At 43.9% G+C, this 25,408-nt stretch overlaps 3 protein-coding genes across 6 annotated transcripts; 1 reads left to right on the top strand and 2 right to left on the bottom strand.

Annotated features, from left to right (window-relative positions):
- Positions 1-2,086: 2,086 nt before the first annotated feature.
- On the top strand, positions 2,087-6,923 carry LOC135487688 (uncharacterized). Its single transcript, XM_064771730.1, has 2 exons — positions 2,087-2,126; positions 2,928-6,923. The coding sequence occupies exons 1-2, from the start codon at positions 2,087-2,089 to the stop codon at positions 5,711-5,713; spliced, it is 2,826 nt and encodes a 941-aa protein (XP_064627800.1). The 3' UTR covers positions 5,714-6,923.
- Positions 6,924-7,937: 1,014 nt separating this feature from the next.
- LOC135488288 (katanin p60 ATPase-containing subunit A-like 1) lies at positions 7,938-14,694 on the bottom strand. Of its 2 annotated transcripts, none has more exons than XM_064772833.1 (11): positions 14,592-14,694; positions 14,057-14,240; positions 13,546-13,745; positions 12,983-13,178; positions 12,619-12,722; positions 11,218-11,323; positions 10,769-10,927; positions 9,397-9,523; positions 9,085-9,213; positions 8,788-8,914; positions 7,938-8,581 (listed from the first exon to the last, which is right to left on the bottom strand). In XM_064772833.1, exons 2-11 carry the CDS (start codon positions 14,234-14,236, stop codon positions 8,383-8,385), a joined length of 1,527 nt encoding a protein of 508 aa, XP_064628903.1. In that variant the 5' UTR covers positions 14,237-14,240; positions 14,592-14,694; the 3' UTR covers positions 7,938-8,382. The 2 variants fall into 2 exon arrangements, with proteins under 2 accessions (XP_064628903.1, XP_064628904.1); XM_064772834.1 differs by lacking the exon at positions 10,769-10,927 and adding an exon at positions 10,563-10,721.
- A 1,051-nt stretch (positions 14,695-15,745) lies between these two features.
- LOC135487602 (alcohol dehydrogenase [acceptor]-like) lies at positions 15,746-25,379 on the bottom strand. 3 transcript variants are annotated; one of them, XM_064771552.1, is made up of 13 exons: positions 25,220-25,379; positions 24,865-25,001; positions 21,876-22,073; positions 21,400-21,605; positions 20,958-21,147; positions 20,589-20,720; positions 20,243-20,364; positions 19,859-20,029; positions 19,399-19,552; positions 18,862-19,022; positions 18,219-18,396; positions 17,449-17,677; positions 15,746-17,066 (listed from the first exon to the last, which is right to left on the bottom strand). In XM_064771552.1, the coding sequence occupies exons 3-13, from the start codon at positions 22,021-22,023 to the stop codon at positions 16,904-16,906; spliced, it is 1,854 nt and encodes a 617-aa protein (XP_064627622.1). In that variant the 5' UTR covers positions 22,024-22,073; positions 24,865-25,001; positions 25,220-25,379; the 3' UTR covers positions 15,746-16,903. The 3 variants fall into 3 exon arrangements, with proteins under 3 accessions (XP_064627622.1, XP_064627621.1, XP_064627623.1); XM_064771551.1 differs by lacking the exon at positions 25,220-25,379 and having other exon boundaries at positions 24,865-25,180; XM_064771553.1 differs by lacking the exons at positions 24,865-25,001; positions 25,220-25,379 and adding an exon at positions 23,900-23,919.
- Between the last annotated feature and the right edge of the window lie 29 nt (positions 25,380-25,408).

Genomic DNA, 25,408 nt, shown 5'->3' with positions numbered 1-25,408 from the left:
GGTCTTACGGGGGGCTCTCATGTCGAGAGAAGGGTCTCGGCCGCACGCTGTAGAGTTTACGGCTTACTCCAGAACGGGATGTGTTATCCAGGTTTATCTAGTGAGGTAAAAACGTTTTTATGGAACAGTACTGTCCGACCCATTCTTACATATGGTTGTCACTTTTTATATTTGCGTAGTTTGGAGAGGCAAATTCTCGAAAGATTCCAGAGCAACCAAGTTAAACGCCTCTTGGGTCTTCCTAAGAGAAGCCATCATTCCAAGCTACTGGAAGCCCTTGGAATTGAAAGTATTAGCAACAGCATCAATGATTCAAAGTGTTCTCTCTTCAAACGAATCTTCCGGCATGATTCCCCCGCCGGAGCCCTGAACTGTGTTCTTTTGGCAAAGTGGGCCTCTGGTGCCGGGTGCATAAAGGGCACCCTTCTGGATTCTGTGATCGATCTCGGTGTGGCGCCCGCCTCCCTAGCGTTCTCTCCTCGGTGTCGCTCGGCTGACCGTCCGGTTGTCCCTGCTGCGGAGGATGGGATTGTGGACTCATTACACGGTCTCCTCCTCAGCAGCGGGTACGACACGAGGGGTTCGGCTGAGCACACCATGGTGAGATTGCTCACACGGGCTTTTTAATTCAATCTGTTAGGTTATACCATGGTGGCATTATAATTTTATATTTTATTACTTATATTTATAATGCCTCCATGGTTATACCCGGTACATTCAGTTTTAAATTTGTAAAGTATGGACTGAACTTGTTAGGTTGTACATTGTAGTTTTAAACCTGTAAAATATTTGATTCTCCTTTACTGGAGGTTTTAATAATAAATAAATAAATAAATAGACGAACGCCTGCTGACCTAATACTCGTAGCACAGTGACATGTGCATATCTTTGCTAATTTTGACTATTTTGCTATACAGCCATGTATATGTAACATAGTTAATTAATTCTAAGATATGCATGCATGCATGCCATGGTGACCAATATTGAGGATCACCGATTGTCGATGTCTGGGGCATGACCTATCATCCCATACAGCCATTGCATGCCCCTACATCCTCCATAATGGTACCGGTACTGTTTACATCAGTCAAGGAGACACATATTGATGGATACCATCGGTATGTGGTCTCGAGAAGCCGGTTCAGCCAGGACTAATTCGGCCTGGCTATGGCCGTTTCATCTCTCTCATCATGCTGTCAACACAGTGGGGCTGCCAGGACTGATTCGGCCTGGCTGTGATTTCCTCATCTCACTCTGTGACTGCGTCATCTCTCTCGCCATGTTGACAACTTGGCAGAGCAGCCAGGACTGATTCGGCCTGGCTGTGACTGCCTCATCTCTCTCACCATGTTGACAACTTGGCAGAGCAACCAATACTGATTTGGCCTGTCTGTGACTGCCTCATGTCTCTCATCATGTATGTTTTTGTAAAGGTTTCTTGGGGATACGACCAATGCATGCAAGCACCGTCGACGAAACCCCAAACTGCCCTCACGATCTGTCCGTATAAGGCCGCGCCACTAGACTGTCAACGCTTACAAACCGTTTATAGACCACCGAGCTTAGAGACTGAGAGGTGGAAGCTCAATGAAGTATACAGAATTTTGCAAGGACTCTAGTCATGGAATAGATGCTTTAGATGCTCCAATGCACAGGGACTGTGACTGTCTCATCTCTCTCGCTCCTGACCGATGCTGCAGTATCAGTTGGGATGGCTCCTGACCGATGGTTCAGTATCAGCTATTTCGCGACTGATCCCTATGAGCTTGGTGGACTGGTACTGACCATAATAAACTGCTTCATTACGGTTGTGTCATCATCCTGACAAATAAAGCATTCCCATACTATTTCATCGGATGTTATATTAATCCTCTAGGCACCACTAATTGAATAATAGAAATGGACCATTTTAGACAGGCGGAATCATCAAATTTTCATATAAAATAACCGCCAAATGGAACGAGCGAATAGAGAAGAGTCGTAATTGGCTGATTTGTGAATGAGCTGAGGTTGAGGATGGCACTCTTACTCGTGTTGTCCGCACAATGATCTTGCAGGGACTTTACTCCATGCACTCCGAGAAACCATGGAGAGGTTGATCCTTTGCGAGGGATTCTTACTCATAGGTAGGTTTTACCTTCTATTAGCCTCTGCATGGTGACGCCGGTAATGCTCAGCCAGCAAGATATCGGCCCAAAGTTGACCACGACATCGGGCCGATGCTGGCAGCCGATATCGGCCAAGTTGTGCCAAGAATAGTATAGGCCTTGAGACTATAGGGCTGCTCTGGAATTTGGTCTAACATTATTTCATTTAGATGATCCCATTAGTATCCTTTCTTTTTTCTACACAAGTCTCTCAGTATGACCCTAGGTGGGCAACCCACCCAGGGTGGTCAGAAAGCCCAAAGCCATCTACACCAGAATGAAGTGGCTTGTAGTCTTTCAAGGGCTTTAAATGTGGCCGGAGTTCTCCGTAACGAATCTAAAATTCTTCAAAATATAGTCAAAAATGTATTTTTCATCCAATTGGTTTTTGTAATGAAGTGGGGCGTTTCTTCTAGCAACCCGTGCATTAAAGTGGGCTGCACGTTTTGCAATGTTATGTGATATTACGGTTAAGGGCAATATTGTGTACTTTTTAGAGTTTTTGAAACAAATAATTTTTAATGCTTCTAAAATATTCTGTTTAGGGCAGCCAAATGGCCCGACCTTGGCCAAACGTTGGTGAACCTTGGTTGAAGTCCGGCAAAGAAACATATTCCTGCCGAGACTGGCCCGATACTGGCTAAATGCCGGCACGTTTGAGTAAAGACTGGAGGGACTTGCTGGGCCCGACCCGACTTCCCCTTAGCGAAATTGGTACATTTAGATCGGCAGTTACATGTAAAGCTTAGATGTCAAATCGACCTTCTTCTTTCTTTACAGCGCTATGGTTGATCCAGCCCTGCCATGGATTCTACGAAGTCAAACCACACATCTTCACCACAAGAAGTGGATTCGTCTACTTTACGTGTCCTGAACATTACTGTGGGGCGGGCGGGAGCTGCCGGCCGAAGACAAACATTGTGGAGTACATCCCGTGTTACTGTGACATTTACTGCGAGCTGCTCCATGACTGTTGTCTCGAGCACATGCAGGAGTGTACCCACGGAATAGGCATGGTACTCCTGCTAGCCAACGACATCCTGCATTACAAGGATTACTATGGATGTGCCGAAGTTGGCTACACATCTGTGACAAAGTGTCCCGAATCTGTGAGTGGATATGTAAAATCAGCTTGCGAGGATGAACAACCTTGCGATATCTATAAACGCATCCCTGTTGTTGGTAATGGTGTGGTCTTCAGGAATCTGTACTGCGCCCAATGTCATGACTTAGGTCTTAGCAATATCACGACATGGAAAGTCCAAATCAGCAAACAGTCTATACAGGATGTCCGTTTATCAACCGTATTCAGAATATTATTCAGCAACACTAACCAAGGACATAATATTCGCGGTGGATTGTGTACGGATTTCAAGGCTGTCCCTGCCGAGCCTACCACCTACTTCTTAAGGGAATGTTCATATAACACCTACAAGTACAATCACTTGGATAAGGTGAACCAGAGTGAAATCATCTCGACTTGTGATCCGCATCTCCGTAACAGCCTCAAGGATTACTCAGTTCTTGACAATGAGTGTATGTTGTATAATGCTAACGTCTACGCGCGGATACCACATATGACTGGGACGGTCAGATTCAAGAACATGTTCTGTGCAAAGTGCAATGGTATCAAGGAATGGGACCTATTTTGCCCCCCGCCAATCAGGGTACACCACCCTCCGAAACTCATTCATGATTTCAGCCCAGATATAGGTTCCGACTTGTTTATTCCACTTGACTCGCTGATGAACCTTCGCCAAGTAAGGCGATGCAACCCTGGCGAGTTATTTGATGAAAACACCAAGATCTGTGTGTTCCTTCGGCGTTGTGACTTAGGTCACGTAGAGTGGGAGGGTAAGTGTGTCCGTGACCCGTTCGACGAGGCATATTCGCCGCCTATACTCGGATCCGGTGAGGGCAGTCTCCACTTGAATATCACGATACACCCAAAGTTTACGATAGTTTTATCCGATGACGATCTCGAAGAGAAAGACATCTGGGGCTCGTCTTTGCTTCCTGCAATAATCGAAAACCTATACCTGGAAAACTTTGAATACTTTGTGAAAGATATCAAAGAGATCAACGTGACCTTAGATTCCAATTTGTCAGATGAAGTGGTTGGCCTTCTGGACGGGAAGGAGATACAATTTGGTCCAAACACTACATTCACTGCTTACATGAGTCACTACAAAATGTCTCTCATCGAAGTGCAGAAGCTTGTCCATCATATACAATTCTTTAATGAAAGGAAACATCAAGTCAAGGTTGGTTATAGGGTATTTTCACGGGATGTCATCTTCCCTCTTCAGTGCGAAGAAGGAGAGGTTGTTTATATTCGGAACACGACAGAGAGCAGACGATATTTAAACACAATGAGGAGCGGGTTTGACTTTAAGAATCTCACGTGGTTTATGAACGAAACGGACATGTACGTCGTCGTCTGTGACAAGTACGCCAGGAGATTCTCAAACTGTCGTCTCACCAATCACAGCCTTGATAAGTTTGATGTGATATCTGGTGAACTGAGGTTCAAGGCATCTGGAAATAGACTCAAGGAAAACGTGATCTTTGGCAACTTTGTGTTCGGATGTTTTGAAGAAGGGAAGATAGGAGTGAGTTTAGCAAGAACAGTGATTACAGTCGCAGGGCTGTCTCTCTCTCTTCTCTGCCTAGCCTTTACGTTATTGACCTACTGCGTGTTTGCCAATCTCCGAACGCTTCCCGGATTACTGCTCATGAACCTGTGCACAACTTTGGCATTATCTCAGCTGCTTTCCTTAATTGCAATAGACAAGACCTCCAACCCGAATGCCTGTGAAATAATCGCAATCATTATCCACTTTTTTTGGCTGTCCACTTTCTTCTGGATGAACGCGATCGCGTTCAACATGATGTGGACTTTCACAGCCAAACTCACTCCGATTCGGGAGCACCCAAACTACAAGGCTTTAGTCCTCTACACCCTCTACGCTTATGGTGTTCCAGCTTGTGTTGTGGTCATCTCAATCTTGCTAGAACATCGGGAGCTGTTGGCAATAGGCTACCGACCAATACCGGCATATACGAAACTATACTGTTGGCTCAGTGAAGGAGATGGCGTTCTCTACGCCTTCATCATCCCAGTTGGTCTGCTCACAACTTCGAACATCATCCTCTTCACCATAACATCGCTGTCCATCTTCTGGACAAGGAAGATTGCCCAGCAGGCGAAAAGGGACCCTAAGAACCGCCGTCAGTTCATGATCTACATCAGGTTGTCCTCTCTCATGGGGTCCACCTGGATTATTGTGTTCGTTGGCGTATTCTACGGACATGTTGCTATTTGGTGTCTGCTTGACTTGTTCAATAGTCTCACTGGAGTGTACATCGGGCTCGCCTTTGCTTTGACCAAGGACGTTCTGACCATGTGGAGGCCAACTGGTAGTGCATCCACAAGTCATAACAAACGAGGCACTTCATCAGAGAGGCTATCAACGGCCACATATGAGAAGAGGATCTCCTTGGCTATCTCAACATCAACGCCTTTAACTTTAATGGTGGACGGCCATCTACTAAAACAACTCTAACAAGCAGAACATGATTCAGTTCAGTTTACTCTCACACACTTTTCATTTCAACTGAAGTTACCATTTAGTGACTTGACGTTCTGTCTATGGCATGCATTACATCCGTTCGGAATGAGAATGACGACGACACTCTCGCTTTTACATTCCATAGCCGCAAAACGATCAGGGCATAGAAGCTCGTACAGAGCATTAAGTGCAAATAATGATGAATTGCTTTCTGTATCATATGCGATAGATTGCTATTAGGGACCTTTACTATTTTGCATTTAATAGCATTGCTTAAATACATTTAATGTTTAGTGGATTAGCTACGGCGTTTTGGAAAGAGAGCGATCTCCTGGGTCAGTAGTGCCAGCAGCATTTATGCAACATCGGCGATTAATGTAGCGTATAGCAACCATAGTAGCATACATCTAACATGCTTGTACTGCAGAATATTTCTACCAAACCACCGAGATATCCGTCTTGCTCATTTAGCCGTTATGCGTCCACACCAGTTTACTCCTTGAAGATGGGCCTCCGGTAGACCCTACCATGTGATGACTCATCCAGGTAGTAGAATATCGCATTTCCTGATGCACTAGGAGAACCTCTACCTACAGTACTCTAGGAATGAATGACAGGTGATCTGTGCACACACTCTTCCTTATAGTCGAGGCCCACTTTAAATGTTGTAAATGGGAGCGTGTTTCTGTTTTCTTCCGTAAAGAGAATCAGCGGCTAAATAAGACATTCTAGTAGGGATTCCGCGATCCACAAGTCTGTAATCATTTGAAAAATCTCCTGGTCTCAGTAATTACCAAACTGCTGTTAAATCACAAGTGTAATACAGTGATACGTGTAAAGTAAAATGAAGATGGAAATGAAGTTTTAAGCCAAGGAATCTGTAATGCATCTTCGAAATGCGGAGCGGAACAAAACACATATGTGGTTCTCCCATTATTAGTTTTGAATAATTGAACAGACAGCATAAAAGTTTTGGCGGCGTCCGCAACTAAGCGAATTATAAACTAATCTAGACGACAAAAAGCGCAATTTGTTATATTCATAATCATGTTGACGATGAATCTCGCTTGATTTTAGATGTCATCTTTTTTCTTTGGTAATGCCGATGTTTGAGCGGCTTGTATCGTATGTTGTTGTAGTCAAAAAGTTGATCGTATTATACGTATTGTAGGGCGAGTGCTTGGTTATTAAATTATCTGGCCTTTTATCGAATCATGAATGTTATTTGAGTTTATTACGTTTGTATAGTTTTGATATCCAAGTTAATGCTAACAATGGTTTGAGAGCAATATGGTGAAGAATGACATCATCTATAATGAGTGTAGTGTCACCTATAATGAGTGTAGTGTCACCTATAATGAGTGTGGTGTCATCTATAATGAGTGTGGTGTCATCTATAATGAGTGTGGTGTCATCTATAATGAGTGCGGTGTCATCTATAATGAGTGTGGTGTCATCTATAATGAGTGTGGTGTCACCTATAATGAGTGTATGACGATAAGGGAAGTAACTGTCAGACTGCCTTTCACTGCGTAGTGCAGGATGATGTTCGCAAGAGCTCCCTTGGTACCTTAGTTTCCTCTTCTGGGCAACTGCAAGAAGCCGTTCCTTTCATCAGGCTCACATACAATGCAGTTTCAGATTGTTTTGACCGATGCTTTTGAATGACTGTAACATTCATTCTGTTGTATCTAGTCTCAAACTCCATTCTCGAACATTATTCTCAAGGGCTGGACGGTATTTCTCATCAAGTTTTTATCCAATTTCAGACGGATATGATGGACGTTTGAAAATTCCAACCTCATCTTTGTGAAGAGCTGAAGGTGATGCAGCCAGCAGAAAGAGGAATTTGTATGAAGTAAGGAAATGGAGCATGACTTTATGATATGGGAATAAGTAACTTTATGGGGAAATCAAGCTTTTGATGGGAGTGTGACTATATTCGGACTGGTTCCCACCACCTGGGATGATGACCTCCATCGAGCTCCTGCCTTGAAGGATGAGACACCCTGTTTGGCACTTCATGTTGAGGCTGGTTGTTCATATCTGAACGCCCAACACTGAAGCTCCATCGAGCTCCTGCCTTGAAGGTTGAGACACCCTGTTTGGCACTTCATGTTGAGGCTGGTTGTTCATATCTGAAGCTCCAAGCTCGATGGCTCAATGAAAACAAAACATCTCGCTGCCAGTTATCGCATTGAGGAACAACGATTGCCTGTAAGATTTGAAGAACTTTATTAAATGTGCAAAACACCACAATAAGGTATCTCTAGCATACATGTATCATTCCTGAACAAAATGAAAAGCATAATCTAGCAAATCAGAATATTTAACATCACAGATATTTTAAGTGAATAAACAAATGAGCAGTGAAATTCGATTGTATTTACATAATAAAGCAAAGAGGATGCTCTTTACATTACTGTGCATTGCATTTCCACATCAACACATGACAGAGAATGTGACAACAAATAACTCAAGTATAGATTCAATACAAAAACCTTTTGTGTCCGATGCTCCTCACAGTATCAAATTGGTGTAAGATGGACCTGACTGGTGACCTGATATAGAGTAGAGACAATCTGCCTGAAGAGTTGATTAATGTTTTGAATAAGGGTTCATTAGGAAGCCAGTGATTGTCAGCCCTCAGCTTAGCATGTGTTTTAGACTGATCCAAATTCATTCATCCACTTAGAATATCTCTCGATGTCCTCCTTCGAGACAGTTTTGTTTACTTTCTGGATCGCTTCCTCTAAATCAGTCATGGTCAGCGGCTTGGCCAACTCAGACTTGGGCATGTTTCGAATCTGCTCTGGAGTAAGGCCTTGAATAGCCCGCCGCATAGACATCATGGCTGCATCCCTGAAATGGAAGAGACGACTGCAGTTTTGACCCGTTTTTGACCCGTTTGACCCGGGTCCTTCTTTAGGACCACTTTGAGGGTCAAAGAACGTCATGGTTTTGGATACAAACAATTCAAAGGATATGCATTATTGATCCATTTCAAGGGGTGTTCACTAATTAGAGCTTTTAGCTCCTTGGCCCTCATTAGCACAAAACTCATTTACCTGCAAACGTTTGTGACATCCGCCCCAGAATATCCCTCCATCTTAGCTGCAATGGCCGCCAAGTTGACGTCAGGATGGAGTTCGACTGTCTTCAGGTTGATCTTCAGCAGCTGCTCACATCCCTCAACTGTAAGTTATGAGAGAGAGTAGATAAAGCTGGAGTTCATTATAACGCGAGCCAAGATACTTCATCCCTTTCTCATGTAACTACACGTGTTTCTGAAGTCTATACATGTTGCAAGTGCGAGATGTGCCCAACTAAGGAACCCCTGCATATCACTTGGTTTCCTGGTTTACCTGATGGCAATGGAATGTAAATCCTCTTCTCCAGCCTCCTTCTCAATGCCTCATCTAGATCCCATGGGAAGTTGGTAGCAGCCAGCACCATCACGATCTTAGTTGCATCATCACTGCCAGCATCCACACCTACAACAAACAGCTACTTGGTTACCACACTTTATTTCATGGAATAGTTGATTACATTTTGACGTCTGAAGACCACAACCCTCCAATGAAGACTCATCACACAGTGATATTACAAAGAGAGGCATGATATATGCGAGCAGAAAGACAGTGACTTCTGTCTGTGTGATATTCTCTCACACTTACCATCCATCTGGACGAGAATCTCCGATTTGACCCTCCTGCTCGACTCGTGCTCAGAGCTGCCACCTCTCTGTGAACACAACGAGTCAATCTCGTCAATGAAGATGGTACTGGGAGCATAAAACCTAGCCTGTAAAAGATTCATAGTAGAAAGTCAATTGCTAGTAACACAATTGAGACAATATCCGAGTGAGCTGCCCGAGGACACACGAGAAAGGTAAGTTGTTGAACCAATGTAGAGTGAGACAAGAGTACTTATGCCACAGTAGTGAGAGTAAACAATGGACAAGTCTCAAGGACACCCTCCTCTATGAGCTGCTATCGTTACGCACACCAGCGATTTTAGTTGTTGTGACCTGAAACGGAGTTATGACAACATACGGAGTGATCTATCATCTGTATCAAGGTAAACTGTGTTTATCATGCTTTTCACCACATCATTCCATTTGTACGGAAAGTAATACTAGAGTCAGTAGAACATTTAGAGTAGAATACAAGACCTCATAACAAAAGAACTTTCAAAGATCATTAGAAGATTTCAGTATAAAAACATCACAACATTCATTTCATGTACATTAATCATAAAGCATGTGCAATGCAAACCTGAATTCATCATGCTCCCTCTGTTATCAATCAATCAATCAATCAACAATGTCTTATAGAGCGCCAAACTCCAGGTAAACCTGCTCAAGGCGCTACCTCCCCACCAAGAAATGCTTCCTCGAACAGCCAGGATTTTAGGAGTCGTTTAAAAGCAAGCAGCGCGTCCGCCCCCCTGATGTGCTCCGGTAGGGCATTCCACAACCGGGGACCACATGATGAGAAGCAGCGGTCACATTATTCAGGCAAGAGGTCCATGGCAACAAAACTTCAAAATGGAGACCAATCTGACTTTAACCGCCATCAACCATGCTACAAGAATGAGCCCTACATGTAATAAAACCATGCAGTAAGAAGTGGAAACATATATTTTTGAGTAGTAAACATTCCTTAGATTCCAGCACCCTAATCTAACAAAACAACTGAAGATCAGAGAAGATACAAAGAAAAGTAATTCGAGGCAATTGGTGTCAACCATTCTTGACAATGAATAACCGCAGGCAAGGGAGAAAATGTCTACTGAAAAAGTAAGCAGCACATGCCCAGGAGATGTAGATGATCAACTGTACCATATCAAAGAGGACACGGACTAGCTTCTCAGATTCCCCCCGAAACTTTGAGGCCAAGGTCGCTGATGTCACGCTGAAAAAGGTAGTGCCACATTCAGTGGCAACGGCCTTGGCTAATAAAGTCTTACCAGTCCCAGGAGGACCAACCATCAAAACACCCTGCAAGAAAAAACACATTTTATCACCTCTCACTTTGACATCCTTACCATTTCAAAAAGTAGGCGGACTAATTTTTCTGATTCGCCCCTCCATTTTGACGCAAGAGTTGAGGACGAGACGCTGAAAAAGGTCGTACCACATTCGGTGGCAACTGCTTTAGCGAGTAATGTCTTGCCGGTCCCTGGAGGCCCCACCATCAGGACACCCTGCAACAGTTAAACATTACAGTACAAGTGATAGTCGGGTATATGATGACATCTCCAGCACGTCCAGAACACTTCCCCATAAGGTACAAACGTCATCCCCAAACTTTCTGCTATCAAACGTTTAATCATAGACATCTTCCACCCAGAAACATGCTGCTACATGTTGTGACCCAAACTTACACGACTAGTTAGAGTCAACCCTTGGTGTCAACAGGTAAGAATTGGAAGGTCAGTAAATACATCACATTGAACAAGGAGTGATATGCAAATATGATACAGGTTGACATTACCTTCCAGGGTCTGCGGATACCAGTGAAAAAATCAGGAATACAGAGTGGTAACACTACAGCCTCTTTCAATAATCGCTTAGCCTCTCCTAAATCTGCTATGTCGTCCCTGGAATAAGACAGAAGGAGAAATATGTGAATGAATCACACAGGAGCATCGAGGGCTCTTCCAATATACAGGTCAGGCATCGATGGCCTTCTGTAGGACTGCCACCAGCACCTACACAAGAGCCTTCTTCATCAACTGCCCTACTTCATTGCTGGGGTCAAAGACCGTTCTATCCAATATACAGGTCAGGCATCGATGGCCTTCTGTAGGACTGCCACCAGCACCTACACAAGAGCCTTCTTCATCAACTGCCCTACTTCATTGCTGGGGTCAAAGACCGTTCTATCCAATATACAGGTCAGGCATCGATGGCCTTCTGTAGGACTGCCACCAGCACCTGCACAAGAGCCTTCTTCATCAACTGCCCTACTTCATTGCTGGGGTCAAAGACCGTTCTATCCAATATACAGGTCAGGCATCGATGGCCTTCTGTAGGACTGCCACCAGCACCTGCACAAGAGCCTTCTTCATCAACTGCCCTACTTCATTGCTGGGGTCAAAGACCGTTCTATCCAATAAACAGGTCAGGCATCGATGGCCTTCTGTAGGACTGCCACCAGCACCTACACAAGAGCCTTCTTCATCAACTGCCCTACTTCATTGCTGGGGTCAAAGACCGTTCTATCCAATATACAGGTCAGGCATCGATGGCCTTCTGTAGGACTGCCACCAGCACCTACACAAGAGCCTTCTTCATCAACTGCCCTACTTCATTGCTGGGGTCAAAGACCGTTCTATCCAATATACAGGTCAGGCATCGATGGCCTTCTGGAGGACTGCCACCAGCACCTACACAAGAGCCTTCTTCATCAACTGCCCTACTTCATTGCTGGGGTCAAAGACCGTTCTATCCAATATACAGGTCAGGCATTGATGGCCTTCTGTAGGACTGCCACCAGCACCTACACAAGAGCCTTCTTCATCAACTGCCCTACTTCATTGCTGGGGTCAAAGACCGTTCTATCCAATATACAGGTCAGGCATCGATGGCCTTCTGTAGGACTGCCACCAGCACCTACACAAGAGCCTTCTTCATCAACTGCCCTACTTCATTGCTGGGGTCAAAGACCGTTCTATCCAATATACAGGTCAGGCATTGATGGCCTTCTGTAGGACTGCCACCAGCACCTACACAAGAGCCTTCTTCATCAACTGCCCTACTTCATTGCTGGGGTCAAAGACCGTTCGATCTTTGATAATCGTTAGTTGATACAATAGGCTTCTGTTGATAATCTGTGGTTACAGGACTAACAAGGACCATTTACACATTGATCATGAGTTGTACATGTACACACCATTTCACATTGATATTCCTGCACACTATATCCCTCTCCAACATCTCAATCAATTCCTTGTCAAATCCTTGACCTTCAAACTTCTTCTCTTCACCTTCACCTTCCTGTAAAGGTCAAAGTACCATATATATCATTAGATGATGACAGCAAAAGATTCAGATTGCAAGCAGAACAGTTCACTTAGTATCTATATGCCTTGGTAAGAAACTCAACAAATCTAAGTATACCTGCTACCTGTCAAGGTGCTGTTCACAGCTGTTACAACTATCTGATGAATGAACAACGAAGTTACCAATAGGTTCATCTACACTTTGTGGCATTCCCAGGCTGCACGCACCAGCTCCTGTCCAAGGCTAATACTAACCTGGCCCTTTTTGACAGGTTTGTTATCCCTCTTATTTTGCTCTGCACCTTTTCTCTCAGGCACACCCCCTCGTTTCTTGACGTCGTTACTTGCTCCACCACTTGGTTTATACGGCTGTCTGGCCCCTGATGGTTTGGATGGTTCAGGCTTCCTAGCTGCTGGTTTGCTAATGCCTCCTCGGATATTCGGTGATGGTCTGAAGCAAAGAAGCAATTTATCACACTAAACACCAGAAAGGGCACAAGAAAGAAGTAATTGATCACACTAAACACCAGAAAGGGCACAAGAAAGAAGCAATCGATCACACTAAACACCAGAAAGGGCACAAGAAAGCATGTACAAATTAAACGTCCTTTGGAAAATTCAAAAATGACTTCGAACTACAGTTAGTATTGATAAGGTATTCAAAGAGCTTTTCAAAGAGATTGGTCCAGATCCATTTCCACTCAGCTTCATCATCAACACTCACTCTGTATCTAAAAAGGTAGCCAAGGATAAACACAGGGGAGGAGTGTTTGGCTGGGCGTTGCATGAGGGATGACCAAGCTATAAAAATGGCCTACCTATGTTCGACTGGAGTTGGTGGAGGCCATACATCGGGATCTCGTGTTGGGACGTCCTGTGGTGCTTGCCTTATCTGTCTGCCGTCATCCATCCTCATCCTGCCCATGTCGCCACTCACCCCATCATCAAGCTTAAAACTGGCCAGAGTTGTGACGATATCCTTCACATGCTCGTATTCTTGGGCCAGTTCTGATCGAACCTGGAGCATAAAACACGAGGTAGACAATTCAGACATGTTCTGTACACATCTGAAGCATTTACAATTTCTGGGAGAAAGATTGCTCATTACACGTAGCTAGTGGTGGTATCCCTCTCAACCAACCAAGGAAAACACGATTACTCTGTTTGGCTTCTGAGGAATACATGTAAAAACTTCAGCCTGACTAAGGAAGTAAGTCTCCTACCTTTTACAAGTTCTACATGTATTTTCTTGCTAAAAAAGGCAACTGAACTCCCCTCCCCAATCAACAGAGATGACCATCTGCAGAGCTGATCAGTGTGGCAGCCTACCTTTTGCCACTTGAGCCTTCTATCCTGATCTTTCATAGTCACGAGGAACTTCTGAATCTGTTGAATGACAGCTTGATAATACACAAGGGATGTATCATAGTTGCTGAGTAATGCATACTCCCTGGCCATCTTAACATCATCAGAGATTTGGTTCATTGACAACACTTCTTTCTCATCCATTTTGCTGGAATAATGAAAAATACAACAGACGGTTTCATTTGCAAGCCCTTTTCACAGGCAGCGACAGCGTAAGTTTACCATGACATAAAAGTCCATCACGAACAGCATTCAATATATCAAATGGAAATGCATGCCATTGCAGGGTCCCCACATTGCACACAACTAGCCTATAGTAACATACATGCAATGCACTGTGACTGCAGAGGGCACTGCCAATGACTCAGTGACTGAACAGAAAATGTACAGACGGAAGGATGAACAAGAAATGTGAAAATAATGCAATATCTTATCAGTTTATTCAATCCTATTGTCATTAGAATCTGGTACCGAAAGTGGAGCTATCTCTAAAACTTACTTAGGCCTATTGGTTGAATAATAAAAAGTAGTTTTATTCGGTCGAAAAGTGTGAATTATTTCAGAAAATTTCGCAAGTTTTTTGGTTTGATTTGTTTTTCGTGTTAAAATGCAGCTGACCTATTCCATAGTTGCCGTGATATGAAGCCGCATTCATGTCTTCGAAACGAAAATACACTCGCGTGTGAAAGGCTCCTGGTCGATTTTACAGTATGGTAGGAGTCCGCATTTCTACACAGATCCGGTGTAATGTTTTTGAGTGTTTCTGTTTTTGAGTGTTTCCCCTCATTGTTTGGGAACGCTCAAAAATAGATTGACAAGTTTTTCTGTGTATCCCCCCTATTGAAAAGTCGTGGTCTCTCTAGCTGCCTATTGTTTGGAAACACTGACACATGGGGAACAACCACAGATGTTACACCGGAACCAAGATCCGAACCATTTATTTGACTCTGTAGCCTTGACCAGTCGCAAAAAATATTCAAGAAGGGTGTGGCCAACCAGGCAGCCGCTATCTCACATCCATTGTCTAAGTCTGTTGTGTAGACTCTCGGGGCAGTCCATTGCGTCATCCTAATTGGAACAAGTCCAGTCCGCGAGGTTTTTTTTACAGGTAGGTTCGTACCGTTGTGTACATTTAATTCATTATTTAAATAATTAAGTAAATGAAAAAAAGCAATATAAACAAAAAGTGCATAATTTTTTGGGTCCTTCCGAGATTCGAACTCGCACCATTTGTCAATGTGCATCGCTGATCTTGTTTACTGACTAACAACACGTGCGTTTCTTACTTGATGACGTCAGGTGAAGTTACTGAGCTCTGATTGGCTGTCAATGTAAACAATGGTATGAACCTCCCTGTAAAAAAAACTCGCGTCCGGTCCACTGCTACCGGAGTGTAAAGTTGTGTAACGCCGACAGGCACTATCCAATGCCTAAAGGCATGCAGGAACTTCGGCCTTCCTACTGTGGTTACCGCGGCTGTGGGGACTACTTTTTATCCCTAGAACGTGGTAAATGAAGCACTTAACTCAAGCCCGCCTCGTCCTGCACTTCACCCAAGGTGGACATCATTATCATCACCACCAGGCGGCAGCGTCGAAAAGTTACCTTGCCGAGTGACTGATGCGCGTATTGTCAGAAAAGACGACTGACACATGCTTTGCAAATAAAGAAACAGATTTATTAAAAGGCAAAAAGAGATCCCGAATCAAGGCGGCTCTGACACCATTACATCCGGCTTCCATAAAGCGTTGGCACAGAGATATCAAATAGGGAGAATCTAGTTCATCCTCGCCAAAATATGCAACAAAATGACAACACCACATCCTGAATGGATATAAAAAGATATAGAAAGAAGCTTGAGAAATACCGTTATACTAAATACGAAAGCTACTTAATACAATGCTTATAAATAAATATCACAAAGATGAACTGCTGAACAAATTATATGGCACTTTGGCAAGACTGCAAGTAGCTGGGACATAACCCAGGTAGCAACAATCGGTGGACCACCGCTGGAATTCACCGGATGGGCCGATGATTCGGTCCGACCCCTTGATTAGCATTGCCACCAGTGAGCCAACAGTGGCCCACTGGTGGCAATAAGTGTCATCAGTGGCACTGCAGGGTGATGGGTATGAATTATTTCGCTGATTTTTAACTATAATGATAAATACGTGATGTAGGTATAGATCCCTTGGTTGGATGCACAAAGTGTCTGGTCAACATGCATGCATATCTTAGGATTAATTGACTATGTTGCATCTACGTGGTGGTATAGCGTACACCCAAATTCCTCTGCATCCTGGGAAAGTGCGGGCCTGTAGCTGGAATAATGATGGTCATTTGATGAGTCACAATCCTCAAAATCAATTTCTCTGTATTACGCTGATATAACATTGTTCCGATGAGACGCTGTGCTCAAGAGCCTTGACAAAAGCTTAACAACAGCATCGCCCGATCAAAATCGACAAAAGTGTTTACCTTGACAGTAAAGTGGTAAACCGAAAGCCCGCAAGTTTTATCAGATTAGTTCAGGGGGCAATTAAGACCAACACGAATCGAGATGGGAGGGCCACTATTTCGGTAAACCTTTCCGTTGATTGTGTATAATAGAGTATTCAAGAACATCATCGCTATTTGTTGACTGCGAGGTCTTTGGATAGATCAACCTTCTTGACTGTGCTGATTCCCTTTATCATATCAGCAGCACATAATCGCTGTTTGTCGACTACGAGGTCTTGGGTAGATCAACCTTCTTGACTGTGCTGACTCCCTTTATCATATCAGCAGCACATAATCGCTGTTTGTCGACTACGAGGTCTTGGGTAGATCAACCTTCTTGACCGTGCTGATTCCCTTCATCATATCAGCAGCTTTCTCTGCGATCATAACCGTGGCTGCATTGGTTCCAGAAGAAATGACGAACGGCATGACAGACGCATCAACCACTCGAAGGTTGCGAAGGCTTCGAACTCTGAAAGTGGGAATAGTCGCTGTTAACAGTGCTCTGATGAATCAGGCAGCTGCAGCGTGCATACTGGGGATACTGAGCAATGACATGTGGAGCACCAACGCCAATATATCTCGAATCTTGGGAATGAGGAACAGCCATGACTAATTGAGCCTTGGCCCGTATGGTGAAATGGTGAGAAAAAACCTTGGTTCATTTTGAGCAGAAAAAAAGTGAAAAAATATTTGAACTTAAGAAATTTTTTCATCAGTGAGTCAGTCCAAAATTTTGAAAAATTTTCAAAGTCAAAAAAGTTTTGGGACTGATGATATTGGTGATGTTGGTTCATTTTGAGCATGTAGTTTGTAGAAGTGCTGGGGCTTAAACGACCTGTGAATGTTCTTACCTCAGTGTTGGGTCAACAACTGCGGTCGGATCATTTGGCGCTCCCATCTTACAGGTACTGGTGTAGTGGAATAGACTAGCAGAGATCCTGGCAATCACACACCTCCAGTAAGGCTCAGTACCAGCGTCAAACTCGTAACAATCGGGGAACTTAGTCTCATCATCCCGCATCCTCGAGCCTATCTTCTGCATCCATTCTGTGCTGATCACTTTCTCAAGGAATTTGATGCCTGTCGATGTAAAGCAACCAACTACATAGAAGAGGAACCAAAGCCTTATGTGAATGGCGCTTGTCAAAGTTGCGTTGGTCCGAAAAAGACATTCTGGGATTCAACAGGAACATTGACCACGTCTTATTCATAGTCCTCATTACCTCATTAAGGAATGTAGTTATAGCAACCCCTCACTCTTACTGCTGCAAATTAGTGACCTTTCTAAGAACACGACTAAGAGGCTAGAATCCCACGTGAGGATTAGTGTTACAGCCAGTTCACTCTCATTAGAAGGCAGACCAAAATCAGTGCACACCATATCTTCCAGGAGAGCCGACAGTTTCAGACCAGTGAGAGCCTACCTGGCCAGGTGCACGGACACACTCAGGCCAACAGGTAATGGGGGGACAATGAGGAACCAATGCCGACCGCCCGATTCGTGGCAAACTCACGGAGTTCAAAACATGCCCAAAAGAGCCATCAAGTGGATATCGAACACAGTCTAAGTGCATTTTCTATCCATTTCTATGACAGCTGTGCCAAATTAGGCCTACCTTACCTTCAATAATTCTCTTGACGTCGTCGTCATCTGCATAATAATTCGGATCAATGATTGGATGGTCCTTTGGATCCTTGGTTTTAAGCCGGAGGTAGCCCTTGGACTTTGGCCGTGTCAGGCTGATCATGGGGGTGAAGCCATGCTTGCCTCGACGGTGGTTGTAATATTGTTCCCATAGCTGCAACAATAAGAACACCAGAAAGGAATAGTAATCCCATGTGACGAGGAATCAGGAAAGACTCGAATGTGTACATGACTTGTTCCCACAGTGGCGAATAGAACTGGTCAGACAACAGGCAGGAATAGTTCATTAAACATCGTCTTTGTTATTTAGGGTGATCAGTTCCAATTGGCCAGGATAGGTCCACATTCGATAAGGTTTTACCTTGGTCACCTTAATACCTAAACTTGCTACTCCTCAAAGTAGGCCTAAAAACAAGTAACATAGTCGATGGGCTCTTCCTTCCTTCAAGGTGACTATTGGCTGCATTGTCTTTGGATCACTTGCTCAAAGAGTAGGATCCAATATTCATAAGGCGGGTGTGAATAAATATTCGGCTCGAAGTTAGTTATTGGTAATCTGTTTGGCAACTGGCAGTTCGAAAACGTGAATAGTGGCAGGAAGAGTTACCAGACGACTTACCTCAGCATCAAAACCAAAGAACTTCTTCATGGTGACACCTTTCTTATCGGTTCCCGCCAGTTCAGGGATGATATGGATTTGGATGTCCGGCCAGAGTTCCTGTTGATACTTGGTTCTGAGCCAGATCAGGTTGTCCAAGCCATAACCTTTGGCCCTCATTCCTGTAAGACACACGGAATTGTAGATGTAACAAAACTTATCACTGCAATGTTCTTCCATAAGCCATCCATATTTGTCATTTCTGTACACTCTGAATGTGTTTTCATGCTCCCTTCTGTTTAAAGCTACTGTATGGCGCCACCAGAAGCCTAATTTAATCTCATGCTACTCCATCAAGAATACAACGTGGACAGCAACACCCGGCTTTGGGATGATCCTGCCTTTCATGGTCTGCACCACCTAATGCCTAACCCGGGAATGAACCTGGAGCGAAGTGGTGTCATCAGCCTTGCAGTCAAGATCAATGTCTCGGGTCAATTGCCTGGCAACAGTTTAACAATCATATCATATGCTCCGAGGTTGAACATGATTCCTCACCTGTCTTATACATCTGATATTCAAACTTGACTCCGAATGTATCTATGTCCTCCTCAAGGATGGATAGAGGTTGAGATATAAGGACCTCGGGCCCCCATGTACACACATGGTCCTGGAGGTTCTGGCCAACGGGGAGGTCTGCGACAACTGGAATCTGGAAGAAACAACAAGCCGAATATGAGTATGCCATGTACACACATGGTCCTGGAGGTTCTGGCTCACTTGGAGGTCTGCGAAAACTGCGGTCTGCGGAATCTAGAAGAAAACAGGTGCTCCTCCACCACCGTATGCATTCCAGGGCATGACCATGATGTCCTTCCTCACCAGTGGTCTTCTTCCAACACGATGCCAATCTCCTGCAATTGCGCAGAGACTTCGTTGCTACGTGTAAACACATCAAACAATTAAGCCAACGAGAGTCACTTCGTCAATGAATTTCTGCACTTAACATCCTACTTACGCCTAACCTTGACAATTGCTCCTTGGGTCCAACACCAGATAACAAGAGTAGATGTGGACTCCCGATGGCCCCAGCTGAAACGATGACTTCTTTACCCGCCATCACTGATATCTTCGTGCCATTCTTCAGCATGTATTCTACACCGATGGCAGCAGTGCCTTTAAAAAGGATCTGAAATGTATTAAAGGCAATGTTATTGAGAATGCTGATACCACCACTTGTAGAGAAAAGATAAGAGCTTATGTTAGGTGAGTTGTCTGTAACATTATCCCATCGTTATAAATGCAACTGTATGCATGCAATACAGTAAATTAAAGAACCAGCAGTGCTTTCAAAGTAGGGAGTATAGTTAGAAGTCGGGAATATAATTGGTCGCTTGCCCACCTTCGTGACATGCCCGTGTACCACCACGTGTAAGTTATCCCTTGTCATGACAGGATAGAGGTACATCCTAGAGGTGCTCGCTCTTTTGCCCTCAAATATATTGGTTTGGGCGTAATGAATACCTGAAATAAAAAAGTATTGGATTAGCTGGCTGAGATGATTTGCTGACTTTGCATCTGTGATGACAAACGCATGTCATCTTTAAAAGCTTTCACAAGTCAATGTCGACCAAGTTGTGATCGCACAGGAAGCAGAGACTAGCCTATGGTCTGACAAAGCAAAATCGGATCTTACCATTTCGTAATCTCGTCGAGTGTTTGTGTGATAAGTATAGTATAACACCAACCTTCGAGTTCTGCGCCATTGTAGTCCTCCCCGGAGGACATGTTGAGTTCGAGGCCAGCTTCGTAGAAGTAATCTCCAATTGGTGACACCTTGGTGACGGTTATCTTCATTGGTCCGGAGGTTCCGTGGTAGGCTGAAAAGACAACGGATAATAACTATAGTGGGTTGTTATTCTTACGTCCTCCCATGGCCAGAAGTGCCAAAGTATTGAGTGAGATACAGTATCTTCAATGGATACTTTAGCAACAAATCCTTTTCTAGAATATCGAAATAGAATAGAGGTGAGCATGAGGAAGGAAACCGTAACACATGAAATTATACACCAACAAGCCTGAGCTAAATATGGTCAGACGACACTTCATCAACTTACGGGATTTCGATAACTCCGGATCTTGCATGTTCTCTGACTTGATGAAGTACGGTAGCACCTCCTCGTAGTTCCAGCCTCTTGCTCCCATATTCTCCCAGCCATCGAAGTCATGACGACTTCCCCGAGCGTGCACCATCCCGTTAATGGCGCTTGTGCCACCCAGGGTCTTCCCTGTGGGCCACTGACACGACTGCAAGAGATCAAGTCGAAATTAAAGACAAAGGAGACGCCCCCTCTTTGAAATGCCTACGTTTACAAATCTACATTTATTACCATAATCATTGCATTTTCAAACTTATCAAAACACTTCCATTCCCCGATTCGGCATAGGAATGTGTTCTCAGTGAATCCTATTTCAGCTCAGCTCATCGGTACAAGCAAGTCAGATCTAAAGAGAGCACAAGGGCGTCTTTTTTAAGCGATTAAGTTGCTGCATACTGACCTGGTTGGTCATGCCTTGACACGCTCTCGGTTGCCTCACGGTTCGGTACTTCCAATCATGAGTCGTGTGCAGCATACTGCGAGCATCACCTGGGACCTCCAGGCTAGGATGTGTCCCATCACCACCAGCCTCTATCAAGAGGACGCTAGTCTCGGGGTCCTCGCTCAGCCTGTTGGCTAGCACGCATCCTGCTGTACCAGCGCCAACTAGAGAAAGATAGAGACTTTGACTGCAATCTGGCTGCTATGGGTTTTCCTCAATGAGTGTTTTGATCAGAGTGGACAAAATGTTGACGTCGAAGCAGATGAGAGAAATTCGGATTAGACCGTCAAGGTGAGCAGAGGTTTTCTACATTACGAAGACTCAGCTGGCATGACTGGATACTAGCGTGCTGTCAGCAAGTCGGTGTGGTTGATCAAGATGCGAACGCGACCACACGGAGACCTTGACAAAGCATGGAGAACTTCGTTATTTACCTATGATATAATCATACTCGTTATCCGGAGGTCTCCGCAGGACCCGCACAACGTGATCATTCTCGTCATCCAGGCTCCACCAGGCGCAGAATCCGATCACCAATATACCCACAAAGATGCCAATCTTTCCCTCCGAGCCGGCCGTCATATTGAAAGTCAAGTCAATTTGTCATATGAGGTTGGATTTTATGGTAGGATCTGAAGAGGAAAAGTACATGATTTGCAATAATGATACTTCTGTACCGTTTACAGATAACAATGTAGGGATATCATTACATGGCTATGTACTAAGATCACCTTTAAATGAGCTGGATGGAGGATATACAGTCACGGAAAAACGGCCATTTTCAAATTTGCCTCACAGTCGTTTCGAGAATACTGTTTTGATTTGAGCACTCCAAGAAGGTGGTGACCAAATGGCTGAACCAAAACTTCTTCGGTGAAGTGTAGACAACACTGCAACCACCCAAACGGTCCATCATTAACATCATGGTCCCGCTGCTGAGGGAAGGAGTCTTATTCATGAGGTCCAACTACAGGGAAGTCAGCCTCATGTCTTTCGCTGCCAAGGTCGACTACAAAATCCTTAGATCAAGTCGATCCACCAGGCCGGCTTCCAGAAGGGAAGAAGTTGTGCCCAGTAGATGTACATCCTCCTGAGGACCATGGTTGGCTTCCAGGATCAGCAGTTTCCACTCAACATAACCTTTATTGACCTCAAGAAAGCCTTCGACTGGATCAATGACATGATTGCTATGTCTGTCATTCATGAAGTTATGGAATTCAAGAGAAGGTGGTGAATGCCATTTCAGTTCTCTGCACGTTCTCAATATAACCTTTATTGACTTCAAGAAGGCCTTCGACTCAATCACCAGGACTACTCGTTTTGCCATCCATGAAGTTACGGGATTCCTGAGAAGGTGGTGAATGCCATTCAAGTTCTCTACATCGAAACGTAATCTTCAATTTCATGTTTAGATTGTGCATATGGTTCGTTCAGTTTGGCTTGTTTTATTTGGCTCGTTTCAACATTTACGAACACTATACTTGTGCGTAGTTGCACCAGTTGCGATCTATGTTTCTCTGCAACAACTTTTGTTTAAAATCAAATGGATTCATTCCCAAGAGCTTATTCTTCCCCTGAACAGAATGTCAATTTAGCTAACTAGACTTCTGGGAGCGATTGTACCTCACAGCTTCTGGCCAGGTAAAGGGCGTTCCATTCCATTCCATTCTGCACAGAAGATGTTAGGAGTACTACCACTCGCTACAACACCTGTTTCCTACCTCTTCGAGATTGTGGTATGCTAATATAATACACAGATCCATTTATCAAATATTTAAAAAGCATTTTCACACTGTATACTGTCCCAAATCTGAACATATAACGTACCACATGCTACGTCCAACTTAATTTGGTTCAGACCGCTTGAAGAGTAGAGTGGCGATGCTTGAATATTCGTATGCTGTCTATAGTTGAGTCTCGATGCAATCAACATACTATTCCTGTAACTTGTTAGTTCACCAGGTACAATATTAATCTAAAGGAAACCGTCACTGACAGACACACTTGAGCAGTGCAGAGAGACGAGTCTTACTTTTTCTTTCCTGAAACTTTTTCTTCTCTATACTTTATGTTCGTATATACCAGTATGCAGTTCCACCTGCGTAAAGATATTCACTCAAGTAGACATTTCTCAGGCTTTCAATCTTTCAACAAGGCACTATCTCTTCAAAATTGCATGGTGTGGTAGAATAGGCCTCACAAAATCACTAGCTTGATTGCACCGTGGCTATGTTGGCGTTCCCTCAACCGTAAAATGGCGTGTGATAATAGTAGTAGTCATGTCATGTCATCCAAGTTACTATTCTTCAATTCACGAAAATTTCTCTTTAGCAACAAATGGCCTGATACCAATTGACCTTTGGGCATTTTGCTAACGAATTGATGGGCGGCAATGCGCAATTCTCTAACATTTCAAGATAGTCTACCTTTGATAACAAACACTTAGGAAAAAACTGACCTTGAAAGTTAGAGGTTTCGCCAGCTCAACAACAACATGAGTTCCCAGTATTATCCCAGTTACTGACATCTGCAGTTTAAATGGATGGGTAAAAAGGGCAACGGGGTTCCAACAGATGCTAGTGATCTTTAAAGGTTGTCCAAGGTCACGAGGTCCGTAGAAACACTGCAGCTGTGAAGGTGAAGAAGAAGAATCTTCCTCACAAACACACTGCTGACATAAGGTATTGAAATTTGTAGGTAAAATCCTGCTGTGAAAGTTAAAGATCAGAGGACTCGGCCTTTCTCATCGCTGCTTTCCGTAAATAAACGTCTCACTCCATACTGCCAATAGCCCAAGGCATCGCATGGTTTCTGCAAACAACTGAGGGCAAAAAACAGCCAGCGCATTCAGTATACTCATCAACTTATTCTGAGACAGCCATTACCTCCAAACTTTTAAGCGAGGGTACCTAAGTGGCCCTTCGTTTTACGCCTTATCAACTGATCAACTGACAGAGGCATGAGATTTCAAACAGTTTGCCGTTATCATCGGATACTTTTGAAGTTCAAATCAATAAGGGGCGTTCGCCCATTGCAGATGACCTCTTGTTGTGCGAATTTATCACCATACCATGAGAAACGTGTGGTGAAAGACGCTTTGAGAAAAAAGCTGGGTTTGACTGGAATTTTGTTGCCAATCAAATTGATATTGACTGATACTGACTTTGAGATAATCTTAGAAATGCCCCTTTGACCTTTGAATGTTATTTTCTTTCTGATCGTGCATTCCTTTTAAACCATCGAACTGAGAAACCGTAGCGTGCAACCCTTTAGTGATGGCCCTTATTCTATCCTAGTTCAAGGTCATGAGGTGACCATGAGCTTAACAATGTCGTCTCATTGAAAGCGAAGGGCGTGTTATGAGATCAACAAGTATCATAAACTAGAACTTGATTAGCTCTTGGATTAAAGAGGTTTACTTACCCTATCTTAATGCCAATCCTCAGGGCTATCCTTGATCTGTCCAATAAGGTAGTCCTAAGGTGGAGATGGTTCAATCGATCTCAGCGCGGCAGTACCGCTGGATGACGGAGAACAGTGCAGGAGAACGCGGAGACTAGCTGATTGGGAAATTCGAGAAAACCAGGTAAACAAGTTGAAGGTTCGACTACTGCAAAAGATCTTAAGATTTGGTTCATGCGAAACTGGTGGAAAATGCAAAGGGATTCTTTGCGGGGCGCTGTACATGAAGTATGCCAACTTTACGCAAAGCCAGATGGAATGTAACTTATTTCTTTGACAGAAAAGCGCTGTTCTCAAATACTAATCCATAGCTCACCTATACATTCACTTGAAGATGAAATACCGATACGTTCTCCCAGTGGTTATGCCAACCAGGCTTGGAATATTTGCGCTGAAAGATTTTATTGTGAATTGTCATGACGTCTGACGAACAGTACTGGACATCTCGAAAGGAGCAATAGGCTTCAGGCAAATCGAGAACAGAGCTTAATGATGCCTTTATAAG

This window comes from Lineus longissimus, chromosome 5, assembly GCF_910592395.1.
Source record: "Lineus longissimus chromosome 5, tnLinLong1.2, whole genome shotgun sequence".
Taxonomy (NCBI): Eukaryota; Metazoa; Nemertea; class Pilidiophora; order Heteronemertea; family Lineidae; genus Lineus; species Lineus longissimus.
Note: the sequence above shows the minus strand (reverse complement) of the source record. Positions and strands in the feature narration are given on the sequence as shown.